The following is a 23,506-nucleotide window of genomic DNA, read 5'->3' as shown; positions in this document are numbered from 1 at the left end:
GGCAAAGAAAAATATCACTTTGTGGTGGGAAGACTGGGGTTCCAGGCCTTGCTTCCAAGACTATTCCTCTATTTTTACAGTCACTGAAAAGTAGGACAGATGCTCAGATCTCCTTCCCCTAATACAAACCTTGAACATACAGGAGATGCTGTTAACTTTATGTAACTTTGGAGCTCTGGCTCTGAGTTTGACTTGCAGCCATGCCCATCTCTGTTTTGCTAAAGAAAAGTCTCCTTGTGAAGGAGGTAGTAAGAGGAGAGTAGTATAAATCCAAATGTCCAAAACCTCCTAGCCATAAGCCAGCACTACAGCTGTTTCAGGGTAGAGCTGTTCTACCTTGCATTACACAGTTGGACTTGATGAACTTAGAGGTCTTTTCCAACCTGAATTGTTCCATGATTATATTTGCAATGAGGACACTGTATTTTGTAGATCTGATGTCATCTTTAAATAGTTTGTATCAGCTATATGTTACCAACGTTTATGGCTGGGATCTCAACATTTGACCCTTGCTTTTACTACTCAGTTTACTCAGGGTTGACTTTGTTTTCTTTGTCTACATTGGTCTAAGGTAGAGACCATCTCTACCTACTCTACATAGAGAGTCTATATCCAAAGTTATCATTAAGTACCACTGCTTAATAAAGTAAGGGTGAATGTCACAGACATCTTTTGACTGGTTTGGTTCACAGCTTCTCCCAGTGAACACACAAAACTCAGAATCATTAGTAGGGGCCTTCCATACTTTATGTGGCAAATCCTATAGTCTTTATTTAATTACATCTTACACAGAAGCTGATGTCTTGCCACATTACATGTGATATGCTGAACATAATTTAACTCTTAATAATTTAATTATATTAATTATATATATGCTGAACATAATTTAACTCTTTCTAAACTAAACAAACTAAACTAAACAACATGAAGGTTAAAAAAGTGAGAGAAAAAAAAGAGAAGCTGAAAGCCACTACATTCTGATATTAGTGGTTTGGGGATTGCTTCCATTATGGTATCCAATGAATCTGCCCATCCTTAGCTAAGCACCATGGAGGCACACTGTATATAATAAGAAATAAGTTCTCCATGTCTTCCTCACCTATGGAGCTGGTTTCAGAGGCAAAGGTAATTTCTTTGGAGTTTGTATCTGAATTATCCTCTTTGGTGACAGTATTTCACTTGATCAGGAGCGATCTTAACCATATTCTATTCCAAAACAGGAGAGTAGATGAAAAAGTGAGGCAAAGCACTAGTGTGTATGTCACAGATCCATTGTCTGTATATCCTAGCACATTCCAATAAATTTATAGTTGGGTTTCAGCAGGACTACCCAATGCTTCTTGGCAGGGAATTTGCTTGATGCCAGGATAAGGCATGCCAAGGTCAGCTTGCCAAGACACTGAAAGTTGAAATCTATGAAAAATATGAGAACCAAGAGATCAGTGGTAAAGCTGGAGCTGCTGACAGTACATTTGAAGAAGTGCCCAGTACTGCTGCTTCCCACTCAACAAGGGGATTAAAACCAACATGAGGATTGAGGGCTTAAAGCACTACAAAGTCACAGAGTTTCACAAGATCAACCCCAAATGGCAGTGATTGTATCTCCTACAAATATTGTTAGAAACAGATTTACCTAATAGGTAAATCTGGTCATTCTTGGCAAACCAATGATCTACATTAAAAGGAATGTCTTTTTTCTTTTTCTTCTTTTTTTTTTTTTTTCATTTTGTGTAAAATTTAATCATATAAACATATAACTACATTTTAATCTCTGAATCCTGGTTGAAGACTTTTGACTTGTCAGACCCAACTGCCTGGTCCATATTTTGTACATTTTCCCACCTGTGTTCTAGGTTGTAAGTCATCTGGCATTCACAAGAATATTCTATTAAAAAGGATTTGTTTACTTGACTCTGAAGTTAAGACTTTTGAAATTTAAAAACTAAATTAGGACTTCAGATGACTTAAACTTAACCATGTTTTCACACACAGTAAAGAATTTGCTATTTTCATATGTCTGCATTGAATAAATTTGTCCTGAGACTGCAGTTTTTAAAAATTTTTATTGAATTGATCCAAAGCACCTGATATATTGAAAGTTCGAAGTGTAGATGTCTGTGACAGCTCAAATGCAAATGTTAATAGACCCAAACCATTCACCTTGGAATGTTTTGCGTATAATTTTAATGGTGTCTTGTATAACAGGATTTTGGTTTGTCCCATACAGCCAAAGCTGGGAGAGAAAGCAGCTTGCATTATGTGTTATTATTTCCAGTAGAGTTTTAACTCATACAGCGTGTGTGCAAACAAAAAACCCACAACCTAATAAGTACAGAAAAAGGAGAAATTTGAAACTGTTTCTTTAAATAAAAATTTCCATGCCAGCTGCACATCATGTAATACTCTTCATAACACGATAACCTAATGTGTACTATCCATGTCTTTGAGTTTGACCCAGATGAAGCTGGTTGCTTAGCTGCAGCCGCAGGGCCCCAGGGATGGGCCAAAGCAGACAATAAACATGCATCTCCGGCTCCTTGGTTGTTCGAGTGACTTCGTATCATTGGACCTTTGGTTTGAGAAGGAAAACAAATTCTGAAATAGCGTCTCCTGGATTTCTTCACCCAGCTCTGACTGCAAATAGTAATAAATTCATGTATTTACTGTATCACTGAGGCCCACTTTAATAAGTGTTTACTCTGTATTTCCAAGAAAAAAAAGTTGTCCAAGTGGTTACCATGACAACCTCTGGCTCTGAAAAAGCATTTAGCTTTATAACCTTTTGATTCTGATTTTAAGTTATCATCCCAGATTTTGATCTAATCTTAATTTAACTTTGTGTGTTACAGTGATAGTCTGGGAGTGGATTTCTCTATTGAGAGAAGTGCCTCAGTTTAAAATGCAGTACTTCACACATCTGCAGTTGAAGTCATATTGCAGGTGGTGGCAAGTGTGTTAATCTCTGGGTGCACAGTTTATACCTCACTCAGATCAGATGGAGTGCAGAGGGTGTGACAGATATCAGGGTTAGAAAGGAAAGGAATTGAATGTCTACTAAACATCTAGTGAGTATTTTCTTCTTATGGTGTTAGACTGTAGAGCATTTGAAAACACCTTCTTCCATAGACTGAATATCTTTGGATTTCAGTTCTATTCCTTGGATAAGTAGAGTAATCCAAGCCCCAAGCTGTCCAAAGCAGTTTTCCTGAAATCACTGGTAAAAACTGAATGAAAAAGATCTGTAGGGTATGCCCCCAATATGTTTAAAAATTGAGATAGTTTCCTCTTCTCTACATCCCGTAAAAGATGCCATCAAAAGCTTTTATCTCAGCCAATTCGCCCTGCAATGCGGGGGCTTTGTATCTCCTTGTGAGCTTTAGACAATCAGTTCGTTTAACTTATGGAAAACTCCTCTAAGTCATTGTCCAACAAAGATCTACTGACAACTTCATCTTGAATTCAGCAGGCATGGACCCAAGCCCTTTCACAACCAAGGACTTTCCAAAATGGAATCCAGGCTGATAAAAATGAGAAAACACAGTGAAATTCAGGTAGTCATGTGCAACCTAGATAGGATAGGGCATTTCATGTTGCTCTGGAGGAACACATCCACATAAAGTTTCGTGTATACATTTACTCAAAAATTATCAGCAGTCTCTGCTGTGCTTTATTATCCAAACTGGGAACATATCAACAACACAGCTACTAAAGATAAAATGCTTAGGTAAGAAACAAAGGTGATTTTTTTTAAGTAACTCTATTTTCACAATCTAATGTAACAAGTTTGAAGAGATACTGTCAACACTACACATTTGTTAGAAAGGTCATTCACTTTTATCTCTCCCAGTCAGACGAATATATGGGCCAAGGTTTCCATAACAAATGACTTAGCAAAAGTCTGTCTGGAGCAGGTTGATGATTTTCAGATTTTGGGGCTATGACCAAGAAAAATGTTGGGGACCCAGCTATGCTTGCTGGTCAAAGACCTGCCATGTGCATCAGACCCTGTCCCTTGGAGACTTAGGGAATTTGCCTAGGCAGTAATACCTTGATTTAAAATACATGGATGATGGAATTAAAGCCACTATGAATGAAAATGACTGACTGGATTCATGTGTCAGAAGCTAAATGAGTTACATGCTCAACCTATAAGAAGAAGAGGGGAAAAAAAAAAAAAAAAAGCAGGAGAATGTAGCTTGCTGCCTTTGGAAACAATTGACTTTCTGTACTCCCTAGTTAGCCTGCTGGTACGCTCCTGAGACCATAGACTCTCTAGGTGTGTCCAGAGATGTCTGTGCAATCCAGCATTGATTTCACCTGCTCCTGTTTTATGAAACAGTCCTCCACCCACATACCTGCATAGTGCTGCATACACTCATTGTTTTCTTGAGGAAGGGAAGGCAAAGACACAGAATCACAGAACTGCTGAGGTGGGAAGGGACCTCTGGATGTCACCTGCTCCCACTCCCCAGCTCCAACAGGGACACCCAGTGCAGGGCACCCAGGACCACACTGAGGTGTCTTTTGAAGATCTCCAGGGAGGGAGACTCCACAGCCTCTCTGGGCAACCTAATATTAATTGGCAGCTGCTTTTTGAGGACTTAGCAACCAAATCTGGGGGCCAGCTTGCACAGTGCATTTTGGCTGGTGATACCTAATTTGAAGGATTTTCTTTTTAATCATGCAAACAAGCTCTCATTTGCTCTAAAAACACTAATTAAGATCAGATGTCCACTATTCCCACATCACAACCTAATTAGAATCTTTAATTGTTAATAAATGGGCACAGTGCCCTGCTCTTCCCTTTCTTCTCCCTTTGCACAGTGACAAGGCAACATGTAGGCCATAAGTTTTCAGTACAAGGGAGGTCCCTCAGGGGACTGAAGAGCACTTCTGAAGAGCATTTCGGAAGAGCAGATGATAGCATAGCAAGGTGAGCAGTAATGAACATGGGGATGTCAGGGGAGTGACAGCACCTTTTGAGCAGAATTGTTTAGACCTGAGGCATTACTGTAAAATAATTCTCTGATATATGCAACAGTTATCCATACGTATGTATTTGAGAGGACTTAACAACTCATTCTGAATACTTATCTATATGTTTAAAGAATTGTCTTGGACACAGAATATCAGAATAAAGTAAAAATAGTTTACAATATTTTTCCTGACAAAACTAATTTGAGGGAATTAATTGTATTTGCAAGTTCTTACCTTTCCCACCTCATAACTGGCTTCACTGGTGTAGGCTGAGTTAATAGGATCCACCTCAAAGGATCCACCAGATGTTTGCGGGGACTTTAAGACATTTTAGGCCTTGGGAAAGGCACTACTAACTGGAAGGAAAACACGTTCAGAAAGACAGAAGAAAAACTTCTATCTATTTCCTTGTAACATCATCTCAGATCTTTCCTGCATCAAGTTGGAGATGCCTTCAGTACCTTTAGTAGTGAGTTGGTTCAGTTTGTCTCTTTGTTAAGGTTGTTAAAAACAGACCTGCAAAAGCAGACATGGCTATCCTTTGCAACAAGGCACCGTCAGCACACTTACATAAGTTGCTATAAAGTTGTTTGAAGTTGATACATTTGCCACCAAAGATTTAGGATGAATATGCTCGTATATATATCTTCATATGTATACACCAAATAATAAACAAATAATACCATATACACAGTCCCTACCATTGCTTATTTGAAGAACACTTTATTTTGTGAGTTAGTGGACATTATCAGCATTTATGGCTTTTATATATGTATACATATATGTATATAAGTAAAAGCATTCAATTTTTAAGCGTTAGTGTATCCAGTTTAGAAAGAAAAGAGATTGCTGTTAAAATACCCTTTTAAAATTATGTTTCCCTAAGGAAAATTAATTAAGGATCCTGGAAAATGTTTCAGTCCCTTTCTTGTACAATAATCTAATCCTGAAGGACACTCTTTGATTCCCTTCTATAATACTTTGTTTTTTTCCTCTCTTGTTATTTTATTTTACTTATTCCCACAGCCAGCTTCAAATGACCTCAAGAACACAGGGCAGCTAAAAGATTGCTTAAACTTCTTAATACTTTTAATCCTTACTTGTTATAATTTGATTACTGAGACAGATTTTCTCTCTGGGCCTCATATTAAATCACTTTCAAGTTGAAACAAACCAGAAATCCTTTTAACTTAACAGAGCTTGTATTCAATATGAGCTAGTCAGAAGTAGCACAGACTAGAATGTTGCTTCACATGCTTCCTGCATTTTAACTACAGGGAGAGCAAACTTCAATCAATGTTACACATGAACTTACCTTCATAGCATATATTTTTTTCAAGAGCAAACATGAGTAAGTATAGTTTTTGAAGTGCATGTATATGCATGTGTGTAAATGTGTGTCTGTACACAGGTAGATATAGATTTATATGTATATATAACTGCTGGTAATATAATTGTCAGAGTTGAAATAACTTGTTTTTCGTAATAAGAATGTCCCTAAGAAGCTTTTCTTTCATGAAACTTATTCCTTACCTCATAAGATATATTGGAAAACAAAACAAAACAAAAAACTAACTTTTCTGGGAAAGCTGTTCAATTAACTGCAAAGAATCCTTTCATAGTGATTTGTCATTTTCTTGGGGAAAAATACAGTAAAAGAAGAAGATTCCAAATTCAACAAAGAATAAGAAATCATATAATGGAACCCGTGGCTATGCCACAATGGAAAGTTGGTGATTTTGCCATCGGGTTTCATTCTGAAGCTTTTGTAAGAAAATATTTCTGAGGTGGGTTTTGCCTTCTCAGCTTCCTTGGTTGGTCAGGACAGAGTGCACGTATGCTTTACTTAGCTTTGTGACACTTAGAGGCAGTGGGCTTGCAAGGTAAATTGGTTTTAAGGAGATTAATATGGTACTTAATTAACAATCATATGACGATAAACTTTAACTGAGTGCTCCTGTCCCTCCGCACAGCCTGCCTCAACCCCCTCCAACGTCCTCCACCACCACCCCTCCTTCTGTGTGGGCACAGGGTTCAGGGGAGCACCTGCTCTTGGTGTTGATGACCATGGAGGTTCATGTTATTGTAACATGTTTATCATGTTATTGAAAATCTAGTTTTAAGGAACCACAGTGAGTACCTTCCTTTTCCAATAAACTCCCTGGAGTCTGAATATCTCCCCCTGGCACAGAGGGCACTAATACCAAAGGCTCGTGCAGTGGTATGTTCAGGAGAGCAGTGTAGAAACATTACTGCACATGCTCTCTTGGTCATCTTTGACCTCGTGCTGCAGCTGGTGGGCCTCACTCTGCCTCAGAAGACCAGCTGTAATGGAGCACTGCGTCACAGTAGAGACCTACTTGAGCTAAGATGCTTCCAGAATTGAGGCCATATTTGTTAGTGATGTCTACAGCTGCAAGAGAAATACAAATCCCTGCAGCCCTATACTCTCATCTTGGCAGAAGAAAAGCCCTTTCACCTTTAAAATACATTAGAACAAATGGGCTCAGATCAAATCCCTCGATCCAAAACCACTCAATTCTCAGAATGATCGAATCCAGACTCATTTTCTGCTGGTTGGGCCCCTCACTGATGTCTGCACATCACTTATAAACATACACAGGTGCTCTGTCAAAAAAAGGAGGAATCTTAGGTCTTGTAATAAATATACTATATACCTTTTACGGTATTTCCATCCATGCATGAGTTGAATCAACACAACAATAACAAGAAAAGCCCCTTCTTAAATGCTAGATATGTGTTTCTTGTGTTTCTGTAACTTAAAAATAACCAAACAGCTCCCTTTGAAAATCTGCAATCACAAAAATTGTTTCCAGGCTGGAAGATTTTATGCCAAGTTCTTTCTGCAGTCTAAAATTTTAAAAAAAAAAAAAGAATTTTAATGAAAGCAATGACCAACTGTTAAGTTTAATGGTATGTGTAGGTGCTACTTTCATGTATCTGTTGTGTTTGAACTAGGAAAAAGTAAAGGAATTAGTGACTGCAAAATTAGTGATTGCAATTGCTGATAGACTCAGCAGTCTGATTTAAGTTTATGGGTTCAGTCCTGCAGTTTCCTCATAGAGAACTCTACCATGGAGTCAAAAGTTTTTTTGCTGGGTTGACGGCAGGTTCCTGAGCTTAATATTTCTCGTTAAGCAAAAATAAATAAATAAATAAAAAAACACAAACTTTCTGAATATTTGAAAAACACAAATTATTATTATTTTTTTTTAAGCCAAGCTATGTAAGTTTTTACTATTCATTATGAAATTACTTCCCCTGGCTTTGTGAAGCCAGTCTACTTTCACTGGGGATACCAAAATTAAATTAGAGACTTTATTCTTTGTTCATTGCATTGGTTCATCTTCTGCACATTCCAACAAGCAAAGACAAGCTTTTCCTTGTGGGAGCTTCCTGCAGTCCCCGTGCCCAGGACAGAGGAAGGACAGAAAGCAAGAACACGAGAAGCTCACATAGTGCTGAGGTGTCAGGACGTACCTGAGTCTGGTCAGGAAGAATGGGAGGTGCTACCCACAGCAGGATAGTTATGGGTGTACAATAGTCCCCAGCTTGTTGGGCATGCCAGGTGGGTTTGCTGGTTGGCCCCTCAGTGCTCAGATCTGTGCCAAACCATGGACTGGCTGCTGGCACCCATCTGGAGCCCTGCAACCAGCAGAGAAGGAAAATAGCTTTGCTTAGAGGTAGCTGGGTAAATATTGCACAGTGAGGGTATGGTACACATATATCCCCAGGTGCTTACAGCCCACCAAATTCCTACTTCTGTCCTTTAAATTCCATGTGCACACTCTGGTGCCATGTAATTCCCGTAGCCATAAGAGCTGTTGCTGCTTTTCACAGAATCACAGAATCGTCTAGGTTGCAAGAGACCTCCAAGGTTGCAAGAGACCTCCAAGATCACCTAGTCCAACCTCTGACCTAACACTAACAAGTCCTCCACTAAACCATATCACTAAGCTCAACATCTAAACGTCTCTTAAAGACCTCCAGGGATGGTGACTCAACCACTTCCCTGGGCAGCCCATTCCAATGCCTAACAACCCTTTTTGTAAAGAAGTTCTTCCTAAGATCCAACCTAAACCTCCCCTGGCGCAACTTTAGCCCATTCCCCCTCGTCCTGTCACCAGGCACGTGGGAGAATAGACCAACCCCCACCTCTCTACAGCCTCCTTTAAGGTACCTGTAGAGTGCGATAAGGTCGTCCCTGAGCCTCCTCTTCTCCAGGCTGAACAACCCCAGCTCCCTCAGCCGCTCCTCGTAAGCCTTGTTCTCCAGACCCCTCACCAGCTTCGTTGCCCTTCTCTGGACTCTCTCGAGCAACTTGATGTCCTTCTTGTAGTGAGGGGCCCAAAACTGAACACAGTACTTGAGGTGCAGCCTCACGAGAGCTGAGTACAGGGGGACAATCAGTTCCCTAGCCCTGCTGGCCACACTGCTTCTTATACAACCCAGGATGCTGTTGGCCTTCTTGGCCACCTGAGCACACTGCTGGCTCATATTCAGCCATATTTTGTTAACACCAATGAAGTTTCTTTTCCACCTGAGGTATCTGAGTCAATCTATTGTTTGAAGTTGAACTGAGCTCCTGAAAACACCAGGGATGAAACTAAGCCAAGCAATGTATGTCCTGGTTGCAGCATGCATAATGGACCTTATTTTCTGACCATGTCTTCTGGACTGGGCTTTGCACCATGTATGCCCTGTATCCGGTGTAACAAAAGTGGTGTAACCACTTTTTCTGCTCCAGTGGCTCAGGTAGTTCTCACTCCACTGAAACCTCATGTTGTACACACTGGAGGATATTCTGGGACTGGGATGTCTAATGCCCTTCTCTTACAGTTTGGTATGGAACAGGCAACCATTTACACTTGCACCCTCTGTCAGTAAGATAATTTGAGCACGGCTATGCAGGTCATTGGAATCAGTTGGAATGAATCATATTGGAATCAGAATTTGAGGGAGAAGTCTGGTCTCCTTTACATTAATACCTAATTTGATGTTAAATAGTCATTTCCTTATGGCTGTATCTTTCCTCTCCCAAATGTATATTCTGACAGAGCTACAGTTAGCTTCACTTTTACTCCCTCACCAACTGTATATGAAAGCATTTTTTTTTCGGTCTTTTAATAGTCTTTGTTGTTCTTTCCTGCACCATCTCCGCTGTTTTGCTTTCATTTCTAAAATGTGCACCAGAGCATTGTACATCACTCTAGAATTTATAGGGCCCATGTTGCATGAAGGATAAATTCATCTCCATAGTCCTGGACTGGTTCCCTCTTTATACATGCAAGGATTGCATTAGCCCTTTTGCTACAGATCACACACGGAGTTCAGGCTCAGCTCTCCACCTGCTCACTCATCAGTTCTTTCCAGGCACTTGTTTCTGGGATCCTGTCTGCAATTTCTGGGTCTGACTTAAGGGCATTGTTTTTAGACATTTAATTTTTTTGCTATCACTATCAAAATGGACATATGTTTTTATTTACTTATGATAATTTTTTTTTTATATCACCCGAAATAATATTAGCTCCCTGGAACCTCATTAAGAACAACTTCATGTAATTGTGACACCCTACTGGCAGCTAAATTTTAAAATCTCTCAGCTAACTCTAACTCATTCTTAAAGCATCACACGTATGCTATTGATTTTGAGACTTTATTTTCTACAGAAGTTGAGGAGTAAACGTTTTATTGTTATTGAGAAAATGAGTGAATCCCTTAAGTCAGCATGATGGATTGATTGGTGGACACAGGTTTATGTTTATGTTATTTTGTTATTAGTTCTTTAATGGATACCTGGTAACTAAAAGTGAAAAAATCCTGCTAGATTGTTCAGTCTTGTCCAGCTATCTGTAATTGCAGATATTAATCTAATACCACAGACTAATGCCTAAAAATATTTTATCTCAGAATTGCTTTGAAAAAAAAATCCATATGGTATAACAAGCAGGATACTGCAGCTAGCCTTTGCTCTTTTGCATGCTTTGTGATGAAATTATGAGCTTTTTGAGATGTACCAGTTATTCAGATATAACCTTTGCTTTCACTGACTTCTACTAACAATTTGTCTTCTGAGTAGACAAACAGAGTTTATGGGCTAGATAAAGTAGCAGTTTTATTTCAAGCTTGTGTTTTTATTAGACAAGACTAATAAAATCTTCAATGGATTTTGTGTATACTTGCAGAAATCTGTAAATGCCACCCAAAATTATGAATCGGAGGTGATTAGAGTTAATAGGCTACTCCAAAGGAAACTTGAAACTGGAAGGTCTTTTTACATGTGATTTAAATTATTTTGAAACATTAGTTTGAGAGAGAGAGAGAGAGAGAGAGCGTGAGAAGGAGAGAAGAAGGGAAAGATTTCTGGACTTTTCTGGAAATGGGGTATAGAAGAGTGACTAAAACCAGTAACCTTACAGCACTTTCTATTGCTATCTGTATTAAATCAGGAAAGACCAGCAAATTATCAGAGAATTCTTTTTCTTTCTGATTTGGTTACAAAATTTTTGTTTACTCATGTTATTGTTTCTTCTCCACATTTTTAAAATCATCCTAGGTCCCCATCTTAGCACTGCATGCTACGTTGAGGTTGCTTTACCGGCTTTTAAAGTTTTTCAGTCCACCATTCTGTGAGGAAAGAACAATTCTTTGCTTGATCTGCAGGTCAATGGAACTCACTGATCTTACAGTTCTGCCAAAAATTAAAAAATATATGTAGGAATCAAAATTTCACAGAGCAAGAAAAAACACATTTTCTACACTCAAAAAGCAAACTACTGGGGAGCTGACAGACACGAAAATATTGAATTTGTTCAAACTAAAACAAATATTTACATAAATAAATGCACACTGAAGATTTCAAGCTATCATGACTCTAAAGTATCATAGAATTTTGATATTATTTCCTTTATGCAGAGAAATAAGGTGCAGCTATACAATCAGCAGGACAAGTTTTTAAAAACCTGGCATGAAAATCTATCTAGATATAGTGTGGCTGACAGAAAACATGCTGAGTTGGAGTTTGCTTTCAACATTTGTGTGGCTGCCAGAGTACTATACTCGGAGATATTTAGGCCAGAAGGGACATTAGATCATCTAGCCTGACCTTCTGTGTATCACAGGCCATTGAATGTTACCTAACTGCTCCTGTGTTGAGTCCATCTAATCTGGCTTCAGCTGCCATCACTCATTCTTGTTAAACCTGTCTTTACTAGCTTACAAAGAAAGTCTTTGAGCTATAGTATTTTTCTTAATTTTTAACCCTAATTTTTGAGCTGTAGAAATTGTCTTTTTTTTTTTCTTTTAAAAGTTTATTTCTTTATGATGCTCACAGAAAGTGAATTTATAATGGCATCAAAATAGCAGTACAAACACACTATGACCCTGAAAAGAACATAAAAAGGGCATACTGTGTCAGAGCAAGAGCTGATCTAGTCCAATGTCTTCCTTCCAATGGTGGCCATAAGAAAATGTTCCCAAAAGGGCAAATACAGTTTTCCTGACTATTGTCCCAGATTCCAACTAGTTTCAGGTTGAAAGATTTCCTGAGACTGCCTGCCCTGATTCACCTTTCAACAATAAGCTCCATAGAACTATTCCCTTTTACATCAGAAGTCATCTTTTGCTGATTTTGGACCTGGCTCCCATTAGCCCAGACGATCCTCAGTAGAAGAGATGGTGCTCACCAGATCCTACTCCACTCACAATTCTGGTGGACCGTGGTCATAACACCTTTCCAGGCTGCAGAGCCAGCTCTGCTCAGCCATCCCCACTATGGAAGCTATACCAAACCTTTGGGAACCTCTGTCAGCCTCCTCTGAACCTTTGCCATTTCCACTATGCTCCTGAAGTATGGAACTCAGAACTGCAGTGTAGGTGCACCGGGAGTTTGTACAGCTGCATAGCTATGTTTGTTCTCTACTTCTTTCCTATTAGTTCCTAACATTCAATTTGCTTTTCTGATTGCTATGACAGATTTGTTTTCATAGAACATAATTCCAGGATCTTTCTCCTGAGTGGTAACAGTCAGCTCATGTATTTTATATGTGAAGTTGAGATTATTCTCCCCATATTGCTTTACGTGCATCTCCACTGATTTTTTTTCTGTTGTTCGGTCTTGCAAGATCCTCCTGCATTATCTCAACCTGACCATATGAATATTTCCATACATTTCACTTCAAACACTGGGCAGAGGCCCATTGATGTGGCAGGAAGAACACGTGTAGGCAAAGGTAAGAACTTTCAGAGAGCTGCACACACGGCCAGCTTGAGCTGCAGCTAGGAAAGCCATTGTGGCCTAAAGAATCTGCCAGCTCATGATGCAACCCCCAAAAGTAATTTAACCCAACCTGCTGGTGACAATGTCAGCATGGGTACATTTATTTGAGATTTTTTGAGACCTACAGTACACAGTGTGTTTGTACTTTATGAAGACAGGGCCAGGCCGCTCACAATGCTACATGACAGGAAGATGGGAGACCATGGGTGAAAATTAAAATGAGAGGTTTAGGTGTGATACAGGGAGAAACTTTCTTCCCATGGGACAGGCTGCCCAGGAAGGCCATGCTGGCACAGTTCTCGGGGTTTCCAGCCCCGCACAGCCCTGAGCAGCCCGGCCTGGCCTCAGCGCTGAGCCTGCTGCCCCAGGGCTGGGACGGGGGCATCCTGAGTGCCCAGCCAGCCACAGCTGTCAGGGATCCCAGGATTTCAAATGCTTGAGAATAGCACTGTGAAATGTAACTAAATCACCTCTGTCTTGAAATCACTATAAACCTGGTCCAATTGGATCTATTGTGGGCCAAGCAGCTTGTTCCTGCTGGTACTTTGCTGTATAGGCGTACCCTACATTTTGCTTAATATTTGAAAAAAGGTAAGTTCAAATTAACTCTTGGGAGCTTGTGGGGTTTTTTGATTTTCCCTTCTCAGAAGTGGTTGAACTGGACAAAAATAATTATCGGACTTCAAACAGATATGTGTTTACTGAAAGGAAAGGCAGATATTTTTCTTCCATGTCTAAGAGAGTATTTTCTATGTTGCTGGTGAGATACGATTGTGACCAGAGACGGGTGTATATGTATATAGAATGCATGACAAAATTTCCTTTTCATCCCAAATAGCTTTGAAAATAATATCAGATGGAAAATGTAGAAACAGAAAGGTAATCTCTCTATACAATGTCTCATTTAGCTGCTCTTTGAGGTTGCCTGGGACTGTCTTAACCTACTTTTCATTGATTAGAAAAGTCTGAGTAATTGCCTGCACTAGATGCAGCTTTCCTCTGTGCAGACCTTTGTATCTCTTAGAAATTCATCACTTTCCTTCAATTATTTGTGCCCCTGGACTCCCCACCTCAGCACCCCTGTATCTAAGGAGGGGGGAGACGAAGGCTATGGGTGTCTTTCATGACCAGGCAGGAGGGTTCAAACACAATTCCCAGACTTAGGGTTGAGAAAAGAGAAAAGAAAAATGTAGTCACAGAACTCATTTCCCAGAATTCCGGTCCCAAGCAATGAGTTATATTTGTCTGTTTAGTTTGTCACAAGATCACCCTCCGTGACATATAATCCTCAACATGTGACATGAGAACACTATGATTTGAAGGGCATCATCCAGACTCAACAGCTTTCTTCCCACCAGTTGTGTCCCTTTTAGTAACAAACTTCTGGGAATCCGTACTGATGTTTCCTCTGAATTCCATAGTGGTTGAATACCTACTTTGAGATGTCTTTGATAGTTGTTCAGTTTTCTTATGACAACTGCCTGCTTCACAGGAGAACATTTGCTGTAGGATGAGAACAATGCTCTTGGGTGTCAAAAGACACCTCCTGGCAGGAGGAATACAGCTGTAGATGTAGTCACAATCTGTATCCTAAATTCTGAAAAAGTTTGTTGTGGTGAGCACAACCAGAGTTTCAGTGATGAGATTTTAGTTCAAGATCCATTCTAGCAGGTAGTCTGACCCCATTTCTAGTTGTCTTTTATGTACAAACTCAAACAACCTGGTTTGTAGTGTATACCATAATGTAGTGGTTTCTTTCTAATTTTGCTATATCCTTGTATATGCAAAATTGTTACATCTGAAGTTTCATGAAGCAGTTATATACAAGTCTTTTGGTTCATGAAGACCAAAACTTAGGAAATATTAGGAAGTATTATTACATAGCATGATTGCAAATAATTACTTGCATTTGAATAAAGAAAAACAAGTTACCCAGGCAGTATGCAGTTTTGGGTGGATACTGAATTCTGAAAGAAATTTGCTTTTGCCTTTTTGTTATTGAGAATGTTTTCAGGAAAACCAATCTTACGGTGAAGCAACAACAACAAGAAAAAAAAAGTGAAGTGAATTTTGATTTTGTCTTTTGTGAAATTTGCACCAGAAAGGTAGTTATATGTAACCCACTCAGAGAAAGAAAAAATATCATGAGGTAATTTTATCTTTCAACTTCAATTATGGTGAAACAGGATGACAAAATCTTATTCTTATTCAAAATCTGATTCTTATTCTTTAAAATAAGAATTTCTTCACCATCATTGGATCATGAATATAATAAAACAGGACTATTGGAAGACATGTGCAAGGAAATCCAAGCACGGAAACTACGTTTGTGCGAAGAATAAACAATTTGTCCTTTTGCATTGAACATGCAGAAGCCAGGGTGCAGAATTTCTCCATGCATGCAAACTAGTCTAACCAGTCTGGAATATACCTAATTGGATGTGCGTATGCATCTCTGTGGTGTGTGCATAATAAATGCAATGTGTCCTGGATCACCTGTAATGCATGACCATGAACAGGGAGTGTGCCACATGTGGCTGTATTTCCATCTGAGACTCTCGAGTCTGGGAACCTGTGGAACAGAAAGCCAGGAACTTTTTACACCAGTGCTATTTTACTGTGGTGAGAACATACAAACAAGATATTATCTCTTTCTTTAGGGATTATATTGCATAGCTAACACTTCAATGAAACTTCCTATCATAACGTGTTGGTGCTCACCAACCCAATTTATTTTTTTTTGTAGGTGGACTCACATCAGTCTTTTAGGATTTCCCTTTGGGTAGCTAAACCAAGCAAACTCTTACATTGGACTGTTGAATTACAAAAATCTGCATACCTGTCATCAGCTAATTTTTTCATCATTTATTCTCTTAATAAGCATGAGATATGCTGAAGCTGCTTTTCAGTTTTTGTTTAGTTTAGCTTGTGCTTTACACAACTGGGAGCACTATAGCTACTTTTTCTAGTTAAATGTTGATACTGAACAATCAAACATACTTTGCAGTAGAGAAACAAATGATTTCCATATGCATAGAAAATCCCTAAACAAATCCATCAAATATGTTGTCTCAACTATTTTTCTTCCAGCACTGAGAGAATACTGGCACAAAGTTAGTATACAGCATCTGGTTAGCTGAAAATACATCAACATCTCTGAAGTTTTAAAACTTTTTATTTGAAAAACAAGTCTTTCCCACAAAGTATGAAACAATCCATCTACAGCATTTGACTGTGATACTGATTCCCTAGACTTTTAGTATGCTTGACAGACTTTTTAGGTAGGCTTGCACGTAGAAGTTTGCAAACATATTATCAGTGCTTGCAAAAATAGATGTTTTTAGACTTTTTTCTTTGGAAATTATAATTGCTGTATTAAATATTGGTCATGGCATGTATGTACTCTTTATGATCACAGCACTAGAGAAAATGGCATGTCATTTGCCAAGTAGACTATACTTTATGAGTGTCCCTATTCTAGTTCCAAAAAGGAGTTTTTGGCTTTACTGAAGCCAATAGTAAAATTATTGTATACTTCAGTTGGCCTTTATTTCACCCTAGGAATTTAAGACTGGATTCCAAAGGGGATCTAACTCTAGGTCCAAAATTTAGATCCTCAAAATCTCTGCTCAGCTGGTGTCTAAACTCTCTAGGCACCTACATTTCTGTTGTTAAAATTCTCCCTCTGACTATAAAATTCTCCAGCTGGCTATTACCTGTGCCTTGAGAGCACTAAGCCATTCAGTGCCTATTTTAGACCTGATCCTCAAAAAGAATTGCACACAAGCTTTCTCCAGACTGTCTTACCCAACATGTTCAGTCTGGTAACAGCTTCAAGGATCAGCTGATGTTTGATAGACGCAACAGTACACATGAGGATAAAGGTCCTTTCCTCATCTGTAGCTCCAGTTCCCTGTTGCCTTTTCTCTTATATATTCCTAGAAAGGTAGCACTATCCTAGGTGTCATGAGGGCCTGATTTTGTGTGGACTGACTGGAGAGAGGGTGGAGAAACAGAGGAAGAGCACATGTAAGTGTGGTACTAGAAAGACACCTGGCTCTGGTTACGCCCTTAGCTCTGCTGCATGTGTTTTATTCAGGGAGGCTTAATGTAAGATTATGTACACTGTCCTTGGAGCAGGGACAGGAACCTTGGTCTGATCCTCTCTGAGTGCTCACTAGGCTCCAGAATTACACTAACACCAGCTCCGTCTTCCTTGCCAAATTTATATTTAATTATTCCCTGTAAAGTGAAACAGCTTCCTGTTTCTGAGTACCCAGAAGCTTGGCAGCTAATAGTTCAGGCATCTTTGCAAACCAAGTGTGGGTTCAAAATGCCTAAGGGATGGGAGAGGAATGAACTTTTGGCTCCCAGTCTAACTACACTGGTGGTGCTACCTGGGGAGAGCAGCTCCCCAGTGCTCCCGGGTGCGTGGACAACCCCTTGCAGAGACGAGTGACACACTGCTGCTGAGCCCCAAGGATTTCTCCAAATTGCCCCACCGCCTGCAGGTGGGCACAACCTGAAGAGCAACATATGTGTAAGTGAGACCCTCGGGGAGTTATGGAGGGAACGTGCTTGTGGAGAAACAGCACTGTGTACTGGGAGGTGTGCGGGAAAATCCTGCTGGAAGGGACAGCCCGGATGCCAGCTAATGCTTACCAGACTTTCAATTCTTTTTCTTTCCAACCTTGTCGAGATCTTAAGGCACCCAAAAGACAAAGTTTGGAAACTATCCTGTAAGCTGGTACCTTTAAAGAGCAAGCAAATAATGAATCCTCAGTCTAATTATCACCAGGAATTTTCCAGACTTTTCAGCTGTTATGCAAAACATTTCGCTTCCCTAATAATTATTATAAAGTTCTTAAGTAGACTGATTTACTCAGGAACAATAAGGTTTAGTTGAAATTTATATGTTATTCAAAGGAAAACAGCTCAGGAACTTGCTGTTCAAAGGGAAATTTGTAGTGCTGTTTTACACAGAGCTAAAATTAAAAAGAAAGAGAAAGAAGTCTGTGTTTTACATTAAACCAAACCTTTTTGATAAGAATGCTGGCCTGAAGCAATTTAAGCCATGAAAAATGAACTCCCTGAGCACTCCTGTCAGAGTCCAGTGATGGAAGGATCCCTGTAAATTCTTAATCTGCCTTTCTTCATGGCAGGACAATGTAGTCCCATAGAAAGGAAGGTCAAGGAACTGAACCCCCACAGTAGGTATCCAAAAAAGCAATCAAGCTAAACTAGCAGGGAGTGGATTCCAGCTGAACTCTGTGGTGAGGAGCTTTTCTATTCCACCACAGGTACCTTACAGAAGGGAAGATTCCTGGGACTAGTGGTTTAATTTCTCTGGCTACCATGCTAATCACATACGTCCCATAATTACTGTCTTTCTTTCTTTCCCCCAGACTGTCATTCTTCTGTCTCTTAGCTCCATCCAGCAGGCAGACAATGTGGACACAAAGGCTGTGCAAGCTGGCTAGGCACCTGATGGAACTCCGAAGCTCCATGACACGCCGCCCTGCGCCCCACTCTCTCTTTCAAATATTTAATTTGCATTCTTTCCCAGCAATAGCCAAATGCTTGGGGGCTGCTTTCCATTTTCACCTCATTAGATTATATGTCTGAACATAAAAATGACTGAGACCTGTGAACCAAATCAAGCTCCTGCAATGTGTGCTGCAAACATGCCAATCATAGTGATGACACAAGGCAAGGATTTGGCAAAAGTCATGCATGGCATTAATGTTAATTGTGTTTTTGCAGGTTAGACCAGTGTCAGCTTTATAGCAAACTCATCTTGTTTATGGCACAATGATGGATTTCCCAGAAGACAGAGTAAATAATTTTACAGTGGGTTGCAAAGAGAAGAGGTCTCTGACCAGAGGAAGAAACATAGCACTGGTCAAAGGGAATGACCAAGGGACAGAGGCTTTTTTCTGTCACAGCAAAGTGCATGGCTCACACACCTTCTCTAACTATGTAAAGCAGAGGAAAAGGAAACTAGTTAGACTAAACCCCAAAGGCTGGTAAAGCTCTCCAGGAAACCATCAGGTAGCTTCAGAGAGCCACGGCCTCACAGAAGCTCTTTGCTGGCAGTGGAAGGGCATGGTAGGTTAGCTAGCAGGAATGCTGTCCTTGTGCTATGTCCTTCCCCTGGGTGGGATCTCTGGTGGCGTGGGCGCACTGCAGACAGACCCTGCTGCACACCTTCCTGGGCAGCTTGCTCTGCACCAGAGGCAGAGGGCCCATAGCTGCTCCCAGGCAGACCCCTCGTGCAGATAAAGACAGCACGGAGAGCTCTGTGTCTGGGAAGAAGGGACATTCATTTAAGTCTGCAGGGACTACCTCTAAGTTTGAAGAAATATCTTTCAGAGATGGTTCTACACACTGCAGTGTCCTACATAGGGTCCCCACGGTGAGCAGTGATATATGCTTGAGTTTTAAACTGAAGGAGGAAATTGAGACATTTTTTAATAATCTGGTTTAAGATACCTGTACAATGATTCCTTTTGTGGCCTATTATCTCCATAAGAAGGTTAAACAATTAGAAGGAGTGCGTGATGGAATAATCATGTTTAAAATGTGGCAAAGGGTTTTTTCCATCTCTTTCCTTCCCTTGTTCAGTTGGGATACATAGAAAATAACAGCTCCTGTGTGGCGTAGTATTTGGAGAAGTCACTTTTATTTCAAGAAAGTAAAAACAAGAAAAAGAAAAATGAGTGATGTTGGTAAGAAGTTACACAGCGTATTTAGCGTTCCTTGGGAGAAAGGAGACAGCCCGGCATGCAGGAGAACGAAGCATCTGGGGAGAAACCCACCCTGCGTCAGCCCCGCGCTCCGGGATTTTGTAACAACTGTAGCTGAAGTGGCAGGAAAGCCTTTCTCTTCATCTTCGAAAAATGTGCCTGCAGCCTTCCTGGGAACCCTGATTAGGCAGCTGATTTGAAACTAATCTGCTGTGTGTGTTAACTGAAAATATACCTTCAAGCGTTCGACAGTTTTCTGCCTGGCTTATGAGAGATGTGGCCCTCAATTTGCACAATTTGGATTGAAATTTTCCTGTAGCTCAAGGATATGTATATTTAAGGCTCTGATAAGAAGCAGCTTCTGTACACTGGGTCAGAGTCTGTTGCTGAAGAAGGTGTGAGAAGATGAGCAGGAGGTGGGGGGGCTCAGAGAAGGCAGCCCTCACCCGTCCTCTGCAGGTTAATGAAGACTTTTTGGTCCAGGGAAATATTCACCAGAGCACTTATATTTAGGAGACTGAGAAGGATTTTGAGGTACTTTATCATTTGCAGTTGTGATCACAGGGAATTTTTTATATCCCAAATTTCAATTTTCCACCAGTGGCAGAGATGAACTTGGGTTCTCTTTGCTGCGTTATATATGGCAGCTGTGTGCAGGGATGCTTCCCCCTTGGCTCCTTTGAGTCTGAATTTGGTCAACATCGAAGTGGGCACAAGCTAAGAGCTTGCATAAAAGACAGCGTTGATAGCAGAACTTATAATTAGACTTTTAAATTTTTGCTGCTTTCCTGCTTTCATATCAGAATTTTCCATGGATATTAGTTAAAATCTCCATAGCTTGCAAGCTTAAAGAGCTTTCTTTTAAGGAAAAGTGCCTGCTTGCCTGGGGAGCCTTCTCCAAGTTAGTCTGTACCAGCTCTACTATAAATCTAAATTCTTGCATTTTCTCATATATTCTTTGGCGAGGACTCACCTATATTACTTGATTCTTAAAGCCAGCTTGAGGGAAAGAGACGAATATATAAATGGCTCTTTGACTGAAAATCTAGGCCAGAAATTTCAAAGAAAGCATTGTCAAAATCCTTTAAACTACAAAATCATAACTCAGCTACTAACAAATAACAAAACTATCTTCTAACATTTTACTTTATCACTGAGCATTATCGTCTTTAAAGTGACTACTGAGACTGACCAGCTTTATTAATGACCTCATGGTTGATAAATTTTGCAGCTAAGTGTCTTACTGTCTGTGAGGTAACGCTGAAGAAATAGATAAGTGTGTCTGTCTAACTGGCTGCAAGAATTGCACTTTTGTGTGTTTCCCTCAATACTTTCCTTTAAGTATGCATAGCCATTCTCTTGCCTTTTTTTTTTTTTTTTTTTTTAAAGTTGCACTATTAAGTACAGTTCTCCAGGGCATGTAATAAACAGAACGTATAATATATTCAGTGTTCTGGCTGAACTGTAGATGGGCTCCCTCATAAATGTAAGAAGGCACTCAGCAAATTTTAAGCAAGGGGAGGAAACGCTGCTGAAAGGAACAAGCAGACATGCAAGCCATGACATAAAAGTCATCTGAATAGGTAAACACTGTAAAGAAAGTACAATGAAATGGCTAAACCTATGTTAGCAGAGGAAACTGGGGATCTCTGGAAGTGGTTCAGTGAAAAATATCTTCAAAGAGGTCTTTCCAGGCAGCATGATTATGGATGAATGAGTTGTTGCATTGTGAGCCAAATTTTGAATAATTCTGAAACAGCACATGCAAAAGTTTGGGGACAGAGGGTGAGAGGAGAATGGGTCTTCCAACAACCAAGCCTGCAAAGTATCTTCTCCACTTCTTTTAGGGTGCACAGTAACAGAGACAGGGCCAAACAGCAGCAGACCAGCAATCCATTCATACACTACCTGATTCTGAGGGGCACCAGAAACTCACAGAAAGTGCATAAAATACCATAGCAGACAGTCAAGAATAGCTTGCTTGTACAGAAAGTTTCTCCCTAATCAGTTAACGTTAGACTTATGCACTAGATGGTATCTTTCTTTTTGTAAATGCTTTGTGCTGCAGCTTTGCCTATGCTCATTACCCATTTTAAATATCTCATCTGTTTTTGATTCCCATGAAGATTCTGGATTCAGTTGCATCTTACGGCTGTACTTGCTTTTATTGGTGTTAAATATTTTGTCTAATAATTTTGTTGGATATCCTTTTTTATTTTTTCTTTTTTTTTTTTTCAAATGAATGAGTAGTAGGAATATAGTTGGCCACAGCTCTATTAATAAAACCAAATTCAAGTAGAGAATGTATTTTTGCTGGAATGAAAATTGCTTTATAAAACTGTCTGATTCACTATAATTTTATTACAAAAGAAAATTGGAAAAAACATCCCAGAAACACAAAAAAAAATCCCGTCTTGCATTTCATTTTGAAATCATGTTTCATTTCAACATTATTTGATTTTGTATTATTATGTTTCTAAATTCTCATATGAAATATTATGATGCTCCTGGATCAAATTGTATTTTCAGAATGTTCATTTATAAACAACCCAGAAATTTTCAGTTCACATTGTGACTCGGAACAACAGTTTTGCAATACTAAACAAGGCATCCTGAAATGGAGAACTTTGTTCTCAGCTACAGACCTCCTTAGATGTAAACAAAAATACTAATATGCACCCGTCATAGTCCCCTCTTCATCTGTGCTTTTAGTTTTTTTTTTTCCTTCTTTTTTTTTTTTTTTTTTAAGTGTTTCACTAAATGAGAGTTATCTAGTGTGTTTAATAATAGTTAACAACCCTCTCTGGATTTTTGTTTCCACTCCATTATTCTGGTACTAAGAGGTCAGAACTGAAGACAGTTATTCCAGATACTAGTGTCATAGATGGCTATTCACCTCTTCATAACTTTCTGGCATAATTTCTATACTATCTTTTATAGGTATGATAATATAAGCTAATGCATGCTTTTAGAACTTCATTAAATAAGCCATGTAGCATTCACACATGCACACATAGCTTTACTCCATAGTTTTACTGCCCTGGAGAGAGCCTAAGATATTTTCCTTGGCCGCTTATTCGTGAATACCTTAATTTTGCTCTTCTTTGGATAGTACTTGAAATTTATCACCTCTGACTTCTATGTTTCTTTTTTTGTCAGGGTGGGTAAAATTTTTAAGTGTTACTCCTGAGGAACAATAACACCATAAGAAGGCTCTGGCTATGTATTGGCTTTTGCTCATGGGAATGGGCGAACTGCACTTATGCTGGAGTCCCCACTTAACAATTTTCATCTTCTCAGTATTATGTCAGCTTCTTTTTTGAAGTTTCTGACAATGCTTGGTTTTCAGGGTCACGGGTTACTGAGTAGTGCAGTGTGTTAGCCCTCTTCAGGAACTAAGGATCCTGCCACCAAACCCCTCCCAGCTCGGGAAATGGATACTCATCACAGTTTATCTACTCTAGATCTAGACAGCAGTGTAGCT

General features: G+C 39.6%; 1 protein-coding gene across 4 annotated transcripts in view; it reads left to right on the top strand.

Annotated features, from left to right (window-relative positions):
• The first annotated feature begins 4,821 nt into the window (after positions 1–4,821).
• The window catches only part of LOC308192844 (uncharacterized protein), a 178,001-nt gene continuing 159,316 nt past the window's right edge, over positions 4,822–23,506 (top strand). Inside the window, exons 1-3 of one of the 4 annotated variants that reach the window (XR_013949147.1) lie at positions 4,822–4,933; positions 6,255–6,328; positions 19,901–23,506. The exon at positions 19,901–23,506 is cut by the window's right edge and continues 642 nt beyond it. Coding sequence is in view for 1 of the 4 variants with exons in the window: in XM_080586846.1 (XP_080442972.1) it covers positions 6,325–6,328 (4 nt within the window). In the remaining 3 variants the exon portion in view is untranslated. Of the gene's footprint in view, positions 4,934–6,254; positions 6,329–18,681 lie in introns of all 4 variants that reach the window. The other 3 variants (XR_013949148.1, XR_013949149.1, XM_080586846.1) reach the window with 3 other exon arrangements.

Source organism: Anser brachyrhynchus (assembly GCF_964034855.1).
Source record: "Anser brachyrhynchus genome assembly, chromosome: 3".
Lineage (NCBI taxonomy): Eukaryota > Metazoa > Chordata > Aves > Anseriformes > Anatidae > Anser > Anser brachyrhynchus.
Note: the sequence above shows the minus strand (reverse complement) of the source record. Positions and strands in the feature narration are given on the sequence as shown.